At 45.2% G+C, this 16,064-nt stretch overlaps 1 protein-coding gene across 1 annotated transcript; it reads left to right on the top strand.

Annotated features, from left to right (window-relative positions):
* Positions 1-266: 266 nt before the first annotated feature.
* LOC102374117 (transmembrane protein 126A-like) lies at positions 267-9,117 on the top strand. Its single transcript, XM_006037187.3, has 4 exons — positions 267-697; positions 5,150-5,343; positions 7,621-7,735; positions 8,908-9,117. Exons 1-4 carry the CDS (start codon positions 576-578, stop codon positions 9,101-9,103), a joined length of 627 nt encoding a protein of 208 aa, XP_006037249.1. The 5' UTR covers positions 267-575; the 3' UTR covers positions 9,104-9,117.
* The last annotated feature ends 6,947 nt before the right edge of the window (positions 9,118-16,064 follow it).

Consider the following 16,064-nt stretch of genomic DNA (forward strand, 5'->3'; position numbering starts at 1 on the left):
GTGGGTTTGACTAAAACCCTTGAACTACCTGAGCTTATCTCACCTCTTCTGAACATGCATCTCTGTTTAGGGTAAAAATAAAAGTCAAGTTGTCAGCTAGAAGAAAGTAATTCCCCACCCAGACTATAGATCATTCTCTCCTCAGTCCACAAGAGAGAGAATGGCAATAGGAATGCCTTGCTTAGTATGATCATTTTACAGTGGGTTTGACTAAAACCCTTGAACTACCTGAGCTTATCTCACCTCTTCTGAACATGCATCTCTGTTTAGGGTAAAAATAAAAGTCAAGTTGTCAGCTAGAAGGAAAGAAGAGAGACCAGGCATCTCAGTGTATTTGTATTCTCTTGGCCTCCCTTTGTAGACTGATATTTCTTACCGAGGAAGGTTGTTTATCAGGGCTGGTGTAGCTATGAATTTCACAGACATTTTGGATCATGCCCTGCAGATCTTAGTGGCACTTCTAAATGTTAGAGGTGCTAAGTATTTCTTTCCTACATTTATCTGTTCATGCACAAGTTAGCTGGGATTACATCGGGGCAGTGTTACTTAACTAAAACTTGTCTTTTCATTTTGCGATGCAGAGCCTCACAATGACACAAAGAGAGCCCCCGGAAGTAGTTTCTCCACTGGAAAATATAGAGGCTCAAACAGCCAAAATTCTGCAAGAGTTGTTTGAACAGCTTCCAGAAGAAGATCAGTAAGTGATACGCCCATCTCATTTTGCCAGCAAAGTACTTTTAAAGCCTTTTTTGTGATGTCTTGTCTTACTTTTGTATTTGAAAAACTTTCAGATATTTAGAAGCATATGATCTCCGTTAAATAAAGTTTTGATTGCACGTGCCCCTCCCAATCCAGTCCCAGAGGGAAGAGGAGCAGCAGGGATTGCCTAGAGGTGGGGAGTCCATACTGCTGCTCCCTCCTCCCATCCTGGACTGGTTTGGAAAAAGGGAGCTACTATTTGGTGGTTTGATCATTTTACAGTGGGTTTGACTAAAACCCTTGAACTACCTGAGCCTATCTCACCCCTTCTGAACATGCATATCTGTTCAGGGTAAAAATAAAAGTCAGGTTGTCAACTAGAAGGAAAGAAAAGAGACCAGGCATCTCAGTGCATTTGTATTCTCTTGGCCTCCCTTCCTAGACTGATTTTTTTTCCTACCAAGAAAGGTTGTTTATCAGGGCTTGTGTAGCTATAAATTCCACAGACTTTTTGGATCATGCCCTGTTGATCTCAGTGGCACTTCTTAATGTTTGAGGTGCTAAGTATTTCTTTGCTACATTTATCTGTTCATGCAAAAGTTAGCTGGGATTATGTCGGGGCTGTGTTACTTAACTACAACTTTTTTTATTTTGTGATGCAGAGCCTCACAATGACACCAACAGAGTCCCCGAAACTAAATTCTCCAACACAAAATTTAACAAATCCAAAAAGAAAAGTTCTGGAAGAGATGTTCCGACAGCTTCCAGCAGATGATCAGTAAGTGATACGCCCATCTCATTTTGCCAGCAAAGTACTTTTAAAGTCTTTTTTGTGATTTCTTGTCTTGCTTTTGTATTTGAAAACCTTTCACGTATTTACAAGTATATGGATTGGACAGACATTTATTAACGGACTAGGGTTAGGGGTTTTTTTTACTTTTCTAAACAAGAAGTCTGTTTATATTAACAGGAGGGAATTGTGGCCTTGTGTCAACTAAACTAGGTAGCGATGTAGGCAGCAACATGGAGCTTATACATGCTGGTGGAGGGAGGGAAGAGTATGGCGAAAACCGGGGCTTTACCTGGTCCAGCACACTCGCTTAGTAGCACAAAGGTACACAAGCCCTACTTGGTTTAACATTATCAATGGATTAGGAAGGAGGTTGTGATCCATTGGCACAGGGTGGTGGCCAAACCACAGTAGAGCCCACATATTCCTACCTGTTGTTGAGCACCTAGGTGCTCAACACCAGTCAATTATAAAAAGAAGTTGCAGTTTAAATGGATCAACAAAGGAACCTGTAACAAGACAATCTCTTCATAATTTGTTATTCCTCAGAGTTTTGGGCAGTCTAACAAAACTTGTTTAAGCATATTATACTCTGGTTTTGATGGATCTTGGACAGGACAGGAGCAGGCAGAGACATGAACCTTATTCTGGGTTGCCCTGACATGACCAGAGTTTATGCATCTGGAGAAAAACCTCACAGGAAGAGTTGTAAGGGACAGGGTGCCTCTTTGGTTGAACTAGAAGTCTGTGAAATAAAACTAAAGTCATTGCAGTCTCTGCCTAGCTTTTTCTCCCTTCAGATCACTTCCTTAAACCCCAGAGCAGAAACCTTTCTAAAGAGTGTAATACTTCTCCCTCTACAGCTCCTTTTATCTGCCTCAGTGAAACTCAGCAACTTCATAAGATTCTGAACCTAACTAGGTTGATCTCACTTTGTTTGACTTGACTCATTCTGGACTCTTTAGGGATCTAACCTCAAACCACCATACCACTGACTGGCTCAGGAGGGCCTCATAAAAGTGGGGTGGGGAGAACTTGTCTTAGAATCAAGTAAATATGATATATTGCTAATCAAGCAAATAAAATAGACATGTTTACTTCCATTTCTTGATTGTGTTACTGTACTAAAATAGAACCTTTCTGTTCTCTCATAGGGAAAATGAAAGCTCCCATGTTGCAAACCAATCTGGGCTAGCATAACCTTGTGTCGTCTCTGGAGCCTCACTAAATTTAATAGGCCTTGTGTGCTATAGAGGGCCATTCAGGCCACACGCCTAGATCTTCCTTGCAATAAAATTTTGCTTGCATGTGCCCCTCTCAATCCAGTCCCAGAGGGGAGAGGAGCATCAGGGATTGCCCAGGGGTGGGGGCTTTGTACTGCTGCTCCCTCTTCCCATCCTGGACTGGTTTGGAAGAAGGGAGCAGAGGGGCAATGCTCCCCCACCTCTTCCCCAGACCAGGAGCCCTGGTGGGGCTGTGGGCATGCAGCTCTTAGTGTCATATAGAGAGAAGCTCAAAAATTTTCCCCGCTAGAAGTCAATGCCTGTTTGAGGCACCAGACACCTCGATGGCCAGGATCAGAACAACAGAAAGCACCAGTAGCTTTTCCCCGCTAGAAGTCGATGCCTGTTTGAGGCACCAGACACCTCGGTGACCAGGATCAGAACAACAGAAAGCACCAGTAGCTGTGGGAACCTGCCATCCTGATCCTTGTGTCCTCTCAAATTTGTTCCCACCTAAGCTATTGTACTATGCCTGACTTTGTAACATTAGGCAGGGAGCATAGATCAAAAGCTGGGAACTGAAGATGGTCAGGAGTTGGATAGAAACGTATTCCTCTTTTCAGAAATGCCTGCTTGCTCAAACGTTGTGTGAGAATGCATTTGTGGATGCAGTTTTCTGTTGAGAGACTTGCCCGCCCGCACCCACAGCAAAATAACCCGGTGATTCTGGCTTGTGTTCAAAATGAAAGAAATCCAAGGTCAGGCCCCTGCTCTATCTCATTTGGAGCAGATACCTTACACCAGGACTGCTACATCCCAGGGAAGTGCCCTAAGCAGAGACAGTGACAGAGACAGATACCAGTGGTTCTCAACTTTCTTAAACGCAAGGTACCTCTCAGAAAATACCAGCTCTTAGTTTTCCCTTGTTTTTTGGCAACAAAAACATAGAGCAGTTCTTCGGTTGCAAAAAGCTCAGAAGGACCACGACAGGACAACATGTTTTAACACTATGAAAGCCTATTTGAAATCTCTAGGTTTGACTAATGAAGCATGTTTGCTTATGCAACAGTGCTAACATTGCTCAAGGCACCTCAAGGTGCCACAGCACTTTTGCTCAAAATCATCTGTTGACCCAGAGCAGAAGAGATGGAGCAGAAGAGCTCTGAGAGAGACTGATTGGATAGCTCAGTGGCTAGGGCAGTTCTACATTCAATTTAGTGTTGCAACATAGGAAGTAGGGAAACAAGAGAAAGGATTGAAGGTAAGAATGTGGAACTTAAGCAGTTACCCTGTTGCTTCAGATCAAATGTCATTCTTGGTAACACATGTTAATACTTGTCTCTTATAATCTCTAACAACCTTCTTTAATCAGTCTTCACTTGTTTTTGTTTACTAAATTTCTGCCTCTAGGATTAGCAGTATCAAAACAGGTTGGAACAAAGGGCAAAGGGCTAATTTTGGGTAGGATGGAAGGTGGGGCTGGACCTAATAAATCCCTTCACCTTGCCAACACATTGATTTCATAAATGAAGCCCTTCATGACCTCAGGGAATTGAATGGGACTGTACCCAACCCTAGTTCTTTGTCTGTCTCTGCTATTTAGAGTGTCAGTTCTGAGGCAAGGTCTGTATCGTATCTGTTCAGACAAAGCCTGGTACATGTTGCGATATCAATTATTTGTATCTTTATCTCATTCTTTTTTTATTATGCCACCTCATTTTTCAGTAGAGTTCTACATAAAGACTGAAGGCATTGGCCATGGTTAAACAAGTTGGATGTAACTTTTAACATAGATATGAAAGCTTGACTCAAAATACCCTGACAAACCCTGTATCACCAAACTGGGTTAGCTTTTGCTGTCTAGTCGGGGGTAATTAAATTCCAGTCTAAGCTTTGAGAAAGCTTTAGGTATGAGGTCTTTGCACCTGGACCAGGGGTTAGCATGATATTATATGTACCCTCTTTTTTTCTGTCTGCAGCCCTTTCATTAGAAGGTAATTGTTGGGACACCTTTTCTTTAGTTAATAAAGATGACTGTTTTCAGGACCTCTTCGTCCCAGTACCAGCTTAGATTCTTACTCCTCAAAAATTGCGTTCTTGGTCTGCAAATGGGCCACATCCATCTACCTGCAACTACTTGTGTGTGTCCATATTCTCTACTCTGGCATGCATACAATCTCCTATTGCCATGGTACTTTAGTTTCAGAAGATAACCGTTCCTCCTCAGAAGTCACGCATCCAGTTGTTTCTACTTTATATAAACTTAAACTGTTGTTCATTCTTGGTTCTTACCATTGTCATGGTAGTCTCTGAAGCATGAGATTCTGTCCTTTTGTGAAATTATCCAGGTCCTGTTCCTTGAACAGTTCATTGTAGTAATAGGATGGAGAAGGCAACCTTCATCTCCAGTGCAAACAATCTTTTCTCTTTTCCACAGGGAATTTTTGCAACGTGGCTCAATCTTCCTTGGACTAAATGCAAGCGTGTGTGGCTTAATAGCAAACAGTTCATTCAGGAAAATCCTAAATATCTCACAGGCTCGTATAGTATCTACATTGCCAACTATTTTCATCCCATTAACCTCAACATACGTAGCTTGCAGCAGTTTAATAGTCCAGCCTTTATTGACAGGTAAGCTTGTTGCTCAGTCTTATCATGGGCATTGTTGTGATGTTTCCTACATGAAATTACATACAGTTGTCAGTGAGTTCGCTGCCGAAAAGTTCATGCTCTTTGTAAAACGGTGAACTGCTGAAGTGTTAAAAACCTTGCATTGTATGAGGAGCAGGGTGGAGGTGCTAGAGCAAGGCCTGAAGCAAGCAGCTTATTCTTTAAGCTGAATGGAAGAGGGTGTCTGTCAGGCATGCACAAACAGAAATGCTCTGAAGGATTCCCTGGCTACTCTGAAAGTTGGGGGCAGGGGAGGCTGTGTGGAATGTGCTGCAGGCAGTGACCCTTCTGGGGTGGCTAGAGAGGAGGCTTCCAGTGAGGAGAGGGGAAATGGAGGTCCCAAGTGGAAGGAGCTGGCTGTGACTGAGAGGAGGTTGATCCTGGGAGATTATCACAGGAACTGTGATGAGGGTGCATCTCTGGGAGCACCCCAACAGCCTAGGGTTTTGTCACACTGTTCATAGGACACGTTTTTTCTGACTTAGAGCTTGTAAATGGATCCATCTGAAAATATCCTGGTATCAGGCTATTTAAAATTGATACTTGGCTGCATTTCAGTATGTTAAGGTCATGAAGAGTGCAGTGGTACAGCAATCCAAATTAAGTGACTTTTTATTAAACCATGTAGGTAGCTGAATGGCAGAGCATCTCAACAGAAGAGGTAACCTCCTTTTTTAGGTTATTTAATACTCAGCTGAAATGATGCTAATGGTTGCCCTTCATTGAGCCTGCCCCTTGAATTTACATTAGAATATAAATTAGACCAGGGGCAGGCAATTATTTTGGCTGGAGGGTCACTTAGCAAGTCTTGGTGAGCTGTCAAGGGCCACATGAGTAGCCCCGCCCCTGGTCACCATATTGGGACAGGAAATCCCACCCCCTAACCCCTGAGCTTTGCCACTAGAAGTCTCTCCCCTTGCCCCCCAGAAATACTCCTTTTGGGAAGGGGGTAGGGAGGTTGCATTTTAGAACCAGTAAAAAACAAATCATACACTAAAGGTCAAACACCGGCTATAACATTTGTTAATTTTATTGCAAAAAATATTTGTCATGATTTGTGGTTGTGTACTGTACGTAGGAGGGATTACATACTTTCTCAGAAATGAAGTCTTACTCTTGTATATTATGTGTGTCTGGTTGGGTGTGAGAAGTGTATATGGTGGGGTGTGGAGGGGGTGTGGCTGTGTGGTGAGCATAGAGTCTCTTGGGATGTGTCTCTATGTTGGTAGGAGTTGTGGAGGCAGGGTGAGGGAGGGTGGGGAGACTCCCCACACACACACTCCCTCCATGGAATGCAGCCCCTGCTGTTGACAGCAGCAGCAGGTGGGCATGCTCGAGGCGCTCATGCCTGCACAGGTGCTGGCACCCAGCAGGGTGCAGCTCCAGCCAGTACTGCATGGGAGTGAGGAGCGCAGCCTACCCAGCCCGCCTCTATTGCAGAGGTTGTGCACAGCGTGCTTGCACCTCCTGCACTCGCACCAAGGGAAGCCCCGTGCTGGACTCGGTGAGGAAGCAGGGGTCGGGGCTCCTTCCACTCCCAAGGAGCCCAGGGACCTGCACAGCAGGGACGAGGAAGGCAGCTAGCTCCAGCATGGGGCTTCCCCTGGTGCGAGTGTGGGAGCTGCAGGCACACCACACAGAGCCCCTGCGTTAGAGGCAGGCCAGGCAGGCTGCTCTCCTTCCTTCCACACCCACAGTGGCTGGAGCTGCGTGCTGCCAGGTACCACTGCCTGTGCTGGGCACGAGCATCCCAGCCTGCTGCTGGTCCCTACACCTCCCTCACACTTATGCCCTGCCCAGCTGAGCTCCATGCCCCTGCCATCTCTCTGGGCATGGGCTCTGCACTGCTCCATGTTTCTGCCCAGCTGCATCTGAAGCTCTGCTCCCCCCACTTCCCTAGCTGCTGCTGGAGCAAGCTGAGCACTGGGGAAACTGAGCAGGTTCCCATGGGGTGGGTGCAGCAGGGACAGCAGAAGCCCTGCCCAGAATCTTCTGCTGGTCAGGCCGGGCCCTTTTGGCCATGAGGGTGGGAGTGAAGTACAATAGGGTATGTTGGGAGCTATGCGTGGGCTCCTTGCTCCAATCCTCGAAGACAGAAGGGCTGGGCAGGGTACAGTTCTCTGGGGGTGCCGCAGGCTGGATGAAAGTGCATGGCAGGCCAGATCCAGCTCATGGGCCGTATTCAGCCCTAAGTTACTCATATGTCATCTTTCCATGGATATGTCTTTTGTCATCTAGATGATCTAAATTGTTTATCCTGCGCTGTAGTCAGAGGAGGATTCATTGGGTCTGTTGTAGGTGCTCTGTACCCCGTTACATTGGCTTTGTTTCTAAATGGAGCCCTGGCAGCAAGGTAAGTCTTATGACTTCAACATTTTCTGAATCCTGAAATCACTTATTTTAATCTAGAGCAGCGATTCTCAAACAGATCCATTTAAGGATGTCACCTAACATCAGCACTGCTGGGGGAACAACCACCTACACACGATTCGCAAAACAGTGCAAGTGAAAGCTAAGAGCTGACACTTGCCAAGGGGTGCCTTGCGTCTAAAAAGTTTGAGAACCACTGCTCTAGAGTGTGTCAAGGAATGCATGCTTGGCTCTTTTGGACTTTTTAATAGCCAAAAGGATTGAAGATGGTCCGTGGGCAGACCCTATGAGGCGAGGCTACGGGACCGGCCAAAAGGATTGAAGATGGTCCGTGGACAGCAGGGCAGACCCTATGAGGCGAGGCTACGGGACCTGAACCTCTTCAGCCTTCACAAGAGAAGGCTGAGAGGGGACCTGGTGGCTGTCTATAAACTTACCAAGGGGGACCAGCGGGTAATGGGAGACACCCTGTTCACCCATGCACCTCCCGGAGTAACAAGGAATAACGGCCATAAGTTGTTTGAGAGTAGGTTCAGGCTGGATATTAGAAGACACTATTTCAGAGTCAGGGCAGCTAGGATCTGGAACCAACTTCCAAGGGAAGTGGTTCTGGCTCCTACTTTGCGGGTATTTAAGAGGAAGCTTGACAGTTACCTAGCTGCCGTGATATGAGTCCAGTATTCTCTCCTGTCCAGGGCAGGGGGTCGGACTTGATGATTTACTTGATGATCCCCCTGGCTTCTCGCCTGAGCCGCTGCAGGCATGTGCCTGCATTTCCCTAATCAAAAATGAATCTCTCCCCACTTAGAAATTGGTTCATTCTCTGCAGGCTAGACTAAGCTGCCAAGATTGAATCAATTCAGGATCAAGCTTAAAATATGCTTTCTAAACATGGCAAGTGTGAAACGGGTGGGAAATGGATGAGATCAATTTGTGCATCTCATCTTGAAGCAAGTACTACTTCCCACTTGCTAAAAACATTTCTCTTACCTAAAATTCTAATGCGTACTCTATTTTTTGGAGGGCATAGGGATAGGAGCTGCCACTTCTTTTAACCATATTCTTAACTGTTACTTTATCAGCTAATTTACATTTACTACATGGTGTTATTGATGTTGCAAAGTAACAGACTGCTGACTTTCTCATTTTATTTAGGTACAGCACGGCTCCCTTGCCACATTTAAGGAGTTCGTTACGCTTCTGGATCACTGCTTCTAGACCAGTCTTTAAAAAGATGAGTCTTGTCCTGGCTCTACAAACCATGGCTGGAGCTTACCTTGGATTCCGCAGTCATGGAATATATCTTAAAATGTTTCAGATACCTCAAACTAAAAATGGCCTTAAAGATTAAATGTGATAACTAGACAACCCTCTCAGCTGCTTTCCGGGAAATACCATAATAAAAATGGAACTGATGGGGGAAGACATTGAGTTGTAAGTAGAAATGCAAGTCAAGATTTGCATTGATGTGGTCCTTGAATTCAAAATCTTCTATTATAACTTGCCATTTTCATTGATGCTTCTTTTGAAAGAGGAAAAATACCAACATAAACACAGCGTAAAGAGAGTAGTCCATAGTTCAGTTATGACCGAGGCGTCTGCCGTATGTGGCTAAGTATTTGCTGCTCAAAAAGCCTGGCGTGAAAGATGCTTAATTTGTCTGATCCCATTTGAATGGAAGTATAGAGCCCACCTCCATTCATTCATATCATATATGTCTTTGCTTTAACTACATTGAACCAGATGGCACATTTGCAGTAGATTGGATTAGGACCAAAAAGAGAAGTTCCACCCTTGTTAACCTTTAAGGGAGTACTGAACCACATCTTCCCCGTCTTGAATTCTTCCATTCACAATTTTTCCTCCTCCTTTAGCAGGCCTTTTTTTTAGGTGGCTTGCAGGTTGAACTTAAGCAGTCTCATCTGTTTCACATACCGTACATGGAAAAGTACCTGTTAATGCAGTTACAAAACAGGAACACTTTTTAAATACTGTTTTTGCACCCAACTCAAAGTATGAGGTACATGCTTAATGTTACATGCCAAAAAAACCTTTATTTATATTTTTTTACCACAGCTTAAGTATAGTAATTATTTCACCTGTTGACAGGTTGTGAGGATCAAGCTATTCTAAGAACGAAGCTGATATTCACTGACTTAGGATCATTTTCTACTTTGTCTGTTTGTCCAGAGTATGCCAGTGACGCTCTGCTCCTCTCTTCCCATGAAATATCACTGAACAACAAAAATACGACTTTCCGTCCTGAAATGTTTTCATTTATTTTATGCATCAGTTAATCTAAACTATCAACGTTTTAAGTGGGACCAATGTCGTCTGCTTTGTTGTGATGTGATAGGCAAGGACAGTGAGAGAAGTTGGTCTGGAGTTACCAGAATGGAGTTGAAATTGGCATGGGAACCTCAGTCTCCCTTCTCGGCTCAGCTCATTGAACAATGCCTCTTGTATTTAGTCTTCATCTTTCTCAGGGTTGTTTCATACCTTTCGGCTAGGGACAGTCCATCTTTGCAGGCTAGTCTAACCCACAGAAAATGAACTGATTTTTAAGTGGAGAGACATTCACTTTTGCTTCAGGACATGCCTGCAGTGACTCAGGCTAAAAGCCAGGGGGCTCTAGGGTGAGACTTCCCTTCCCTTGCGCAATGCTGAGCTGGAGGGCTCGGGCATGATAAGGCCCTGGCAGGAGGCTGTGATTAGAGAGGGGTTTGAATCCCCATGCTTGCCTGCACCGTCCCCAGCTAGGGTGTGCCTGGAGGGGGAAGCCACCCTCATGGGTACTAGTGTAGAGGTATTGGTGGGGGAAACTCAGGTGCACATGCTCAAATCTTTGCTGAAAGACCCTCCCCCCCCCATTTCTCACTTCCATGCTAGGCTGTGACACCACAGAGGCCACTAAAAGCAGTCATTCCCTTCAGAAGATAACAGTCCTTCACCAGTGTGGCTATGCCAGTGGCTGCAAAGAGAACCGAGAGTCAATAGACTTGACGTGATGTGTGTTATTTTAGAAACTTAAGATAACAGAAAATACCTTCTTTAGCATTCTTTCCAGCTACTCAGGAAGTTTCTCCCAAACTTGTTCCTCAATCTTCTGGAAGTCTCCTGCCTGCTGATCAGAAGTCATCCCCTTACCTTTCACAGCTCCTTAGTTTTCTCCAAGGGCTTTTTATACCATCTCCTTACTGACCTTAGGATTGAGGCAGAGCCCCCAAGACCGTCTCTGGGGCCCATATACAGGATCTACTCTGTCTAACTGTGAGGCTTGGAAATGAGTAGAGATATAACCCAAGCATGAATATACCCCAAATCTATACTGCTCTCCTGTCAGAGCTGGTGCTTAGAAAGAGTAAATGTCCTGCATGTGTCCTGGCACTGAGATGTGAATAGCCAAAGATGAGGTAACTACTTTCCAAATGAGGGTGCCAGAATGCTAAGCCCCTAACTAAAAAGAGCAGCCATCGAGCCCAGGTGGTAATTGTTACTCAAGAAAGACTTACCCCTGCTGACAGCCAAGGTTGGGACAAGAACCTTAGGCAACTGCATGCGTTCTTCTGCACAGTTTAAAAAAAAAAAAAAAAAAGGTTTGGACCATATGCATACTCAGCATATTGTGAGAGTTCACCTACCCAAGTGTCTGCGTGATACAAATACTTTAATAAATTCCTAGTGGACCAACCCCTGGCAGCTCCACCCATTCCCGCACAAGTGGAATAGCCAGTTCTATAAGAAAAACTTTTGTGCTGTACGTCCTGCAATCCAGAATGCCTCCTGGATGGCTTAGCCAAGAATACACCTTTGGGCTGGTGCAAGTAGAATGAACTGAGGCTGTTTTGTTGTATTGGTCTCACTTTTTCAAAAACAACATAGAACCTTTTAAGTACAAGAAAAGGATGTGGTTCTATAGGGGCTCCCTCCCTTCCCAAAGGGAGAAGGTGATTTACCCACAAGTCACACACCAAGGTAAAACTCAGGTATGAGTCTTTATTGCAATGAATACAACACACACACACACAAGGCGCTAGTGTGTCGGGCAGGAGGAAAGGCACACCCCACCGTGTCCTATATTATTACCTGATGGGTCCTCCACTTTCCACTAGCCTTTCACACAGGCCACAAAGGGGAGTTTCACTGAGAAATGGTGGGCTCCACCAATCTGGCTTGCAATAATCCCTGCACCATTTCACTCACCCCTTTTTCAGCCCCGGGCATCAATGGATAGGGATGCACAAAACATGGCTTCACTCCCTTCTCCAATTCAATTTGTTTTTCAACCTTGGTATTAACCGCGTCCCATTCTGAGTGGACCCATGGCCTGTCTGTGGCATGGGAACCTCCTTTTCTAGGGCCATCGCTCTGGCAGGGCCCATCTATAACACAGTGACTCAGGACGTTGGTTCCCAATATCCATATTGGGTGTCGAGTTGTGGTCACTACCGTTGGGACCTCCCGCCTCCCTACCTTCACCATACCTTTAATTTCCTGTCTTCTAATTGCTCCACCCCCCGACCCTTTTCAGCACTACAGGGCATCCATTGGGGGGGTGTTCCCATCTGTCCCTGTATCCATCAGGAACCACCCTGCCACCTCCCCCCCTTCAGTCAATCTGGGCAAAAAGGTACCTGCTGGAATCCCTGGGGATTCATCCCACCAGAAGCCAGGGTGGGGACATCCCTTGCATCCCCTCTCCGGGGCCCCCCTAATCTAAATGTAAATCATTCAAGTCACGGTAGAGCCCCCCTGGAGTCTTGGGCTCCCGTCCTAAGGGTGGTGCCGAAGGAACAACCGCCACGGCACAACAGCCCTCCTCCTTTCCCCCAAGGTTATTTTCTTTCCAGAGTCTATACAACTTACTTGTGGGCTTCCCATCAATTTGCTCCAACAGGATCCCCTTTTTTCTCAGCTCTATCCATAGCTGTCAGCGGGGAATATTCTTCGAATTCCCCGACATCTTTATTCTCGCCACCTGTTTTAGTTTTGGGTGTTCCCCGGCCAAATTGATCAAAGTCTGCAACCCCTTTATAATATTTTTCAGAGGTGGGTTCATCCAGGTATCGTATCGTTGCATTAGAAGACCCTGCAAGGGACCTGTCCCCTTATGAAGGGTACTTTCCCATGCGGTCCTAGTGACTATGACCCTTAAGGGATCATTCTCTAACTGGTCCCCCAAAGCTGCTTCAATGAATGCATCCCCACTTAATTGGTGTACGGCCCCCCCCAATCTACCCACTTTGGTTCTCTAGCATGTCGATCCCTGGACAATTCCCAGTCGTCCAGTGATTTTAATGCAAATCCCATTAGCTGCTATGTATAATATCCTGACTCATTTGAATTTATTCTCAGGGAGGCTTGTGCTGACTTGTACTATTCCCTGGTGAATATTTTTGCTAACACAGCCAGTGACTCTTGGGGAGTGAAAAACTTATCTAACCCATGGGCTACTACCCAATTAGCCCACATAGCCCAGGTTTCCTTTGTGTCTTTCGCCCAACCCGGTAGCTCAATTCGGAGGTCAGTTGGCTTCCAGGGAACCATTTCCCAATCTTGCCCAGTAGTTTGTCCAGTTGTATCCTGTTGTACCCTGGTTTTCATCACAGCGCTTACCTCTGGCCTCCTCAGAGGAGAATCTTCCTCCGAAGGGGTTGTTTCCTCTTCTGTTCCTGGAACGGAGAGGGCAGGTTGGTCACCCTGGTCCCTGACCAGATCAGTTGCCACCACCTCTCACCCCGCCCCTGTTTCCAGATCCTCTGCTGGCAACAGTCCCCACCATTTCCCACAACAAAGAAATAGCACCTTTTAGTAACACAGTTTTCCCGGGCTTTCTGCCTATTTGCCACTGAGCAAAAACTCCTTCCACTGTGGCGAGGGACCTGAGGTCCCTTAACCCGCAGGACATCCATGGACGCAATTTTTACTAAGCTCCACCAGAGTCGTGGTTTTTCCCCGGTACGTGAACATCTCCACTACTCCTCAGACACAACTGGCCAGGCTGCCCTTGAGGAGGGGTCTTTCTTGCCCGCATTCTCCACTACTTGTAGGGGCTCCCTCCCTTTCCAAAGGGAGAAGGCGAGTAACCCGCAGGTCACACGCCAAGATAAAACTCAGGTACGAGTCTTTATTGCAATGAGTACAACACACACAGTTATTATTATCATACCCACAAGCAGCTAGCGTGTCAGGCAGGGGGAAAGGCACTCCCCACCCTGCCCTGTATTATTACCTGATGGGTCTCGGGATCCCCACCCTGCATCCAGGGTAGCAAGACTAGCTCCTTTATCAGGTCCTCAGCCTTGTACTCCCTGAAGTAGTTCCGCCCAAGCCTTTATTCTTATGACCTTTATACCTTTCTGCCTCCCATCTCCATTGGATCCTCCAATCACACAAAGCTTCTAGCCTTATCACCTTTTACAGGTTAGAGCAAGCCTCATCATACGCTGCAAAGCAGGGTCAGCTCGGGCCTTGCCGCAGTACCCCTTTCCAGAGCCGTTATTTCGGATACTTCTCCAGAACAGTTAGTTACATAAAGCAGTTCCCCTTTTCTTACTTTCAGCAGATCAGCAGATGCATTAGGTCATGATCCCATGGCCTCCGGGTTCCGCGAAGCTGACCCCCCGCTTCGAGGTATCAGTTTGGCCTCCACCCAGAGGCCTCTTTGGGACGGGCCTCACAGGTTCATATAGCAGAAAGTTCTTCATTAGTACATTTTTTAGTCACCTACATGCTTGTAGTTCAACTTGTAGTTTGCAAGATATTTGCAATGAAAAAAAGAACAGAATTTAGTTGCTGCGCTGTAACACTCAGGATGAGAATGCTGATTCGAGACAACGATTCAGTGCAGAAACATTTCATCAAGTGTAAAAATCTAATAAGTCAGTCTATTAGGACATGGAAAAACATGAGTGTAACACATAGTTACTGGCTAGTTGCTATTTCAAGCCTAATATTGAAACGTGTTTCTCGCTCATTTTAAGCGACATTAGGATAAATGCCTAATATTGAAACGTGTTTCTCGCTCATTTTAAGCGACATTAGGATAAAACTGAGATTCAGGTTAAGGATGCAGGTTCTCTCTGACTACTCAGCCATCTGAGTTCTGCTATTTAATAACCCATGTTATCTCGAAAGATACTTTATACTTTTTCTGAGACCTATCGAGTAGAAAGAGGAATTTTAAATTGTAAATCGACTTGGTTTTCTGCTTCTTCCAACTGAGAAACTAGCCTCATTTGTATGCCCTTATAAAAAAAAAAAAACCCGAAAATGGCTGGGTTATGGTTTGTAATAGTAGCTGCATCATACAAATTGGACACCGGTTTTCAAATTATTCCTCTAGCACATTTGGAAAAGGTCTATTAAAATCTTTAGGCCAGAGGAAAGTGTTTAAAATCCTAAAGTCAGCAAAAATAAATGTAGGCATTTGTTTTAGTTGCATCTTTTGTCTTGTAGTAGTTTACCATTGCAGCAAAAACAAGTCACACAAAAATACACACTATTGCTTTCCTGTATTGTAAAAGAGAAATTATTGTCTAAACAAAATAAACAGCTCAAATCTCTGGCAGTCAAAGCAAAAGCAGTGCTCTTCCTATCAGGTCCCCTACGACCAACTCAGAGCATCTGCTCCAGCATCACACTCAAGTTCTCCAGACAATTCAGTTTGTGATTTCTTGTTCCTCAATTTCCCAAACAGGTTTTTTAAATTTTTGCTGCCTGAGAACAGCAACCATGAGGTTAGCAAAATGCAGGACAATAAATCATCCACAGCCTGGCTTAAGCATGGTTTAAACAAGGACTGCCCCCTGCCTTCCTCTTTTCAAATTACCTTTTGTATTCCAATCACGCATCCCACTTTACACACTGCTCTGTACTGTCCTTTTACAACATCTGATGAAGTCAGCTCAATTTTACGAAAGCTTCTGCTCTACATATAATTTTTTTTAGTCTGTAAGTGGCACTCCATCTTTTGACTGAGTCATGCACTTGACTGCATGGTGCCAGGGGCTGGATCTGGCTTGCTGGCTGGGGTTGTGTACCCCTGGTTTATAAGGTGTATAGGTGGTCAACATCTCTCCCACATACAAACATTTAATCTATTATAAGATATCAACAAATCTTGCTTGCATTTTCTCTGGGGCCATCATAACGGCCCTTCATTTAGGAAAGCAACTAACACGGTTTGAATGTTCTGCAGCAATGAGAAGAGACAGGACCAAAGAAGAATCCAAGTCACACTTACAAACCTTCCACTCTTAGGTTCCTGGTTTATTTAATATAAATTGTTTTACTGGTTCAGAGTGCCACAT

This window comes from Alligator sinensis, unplaced genomic scaffold (assembly GCF_000455745.1).
Source record: "Alligator sinensis unplaced genomic scaffold, ASM45574v1 scaffold523_1, whole genome shotgun sequence".
Taxonomy (NCBI): Eukaryota; Metazoa; Chordata; order Crocodylia; family Alligatoridae; genus Alligator; species Alligator sinensis.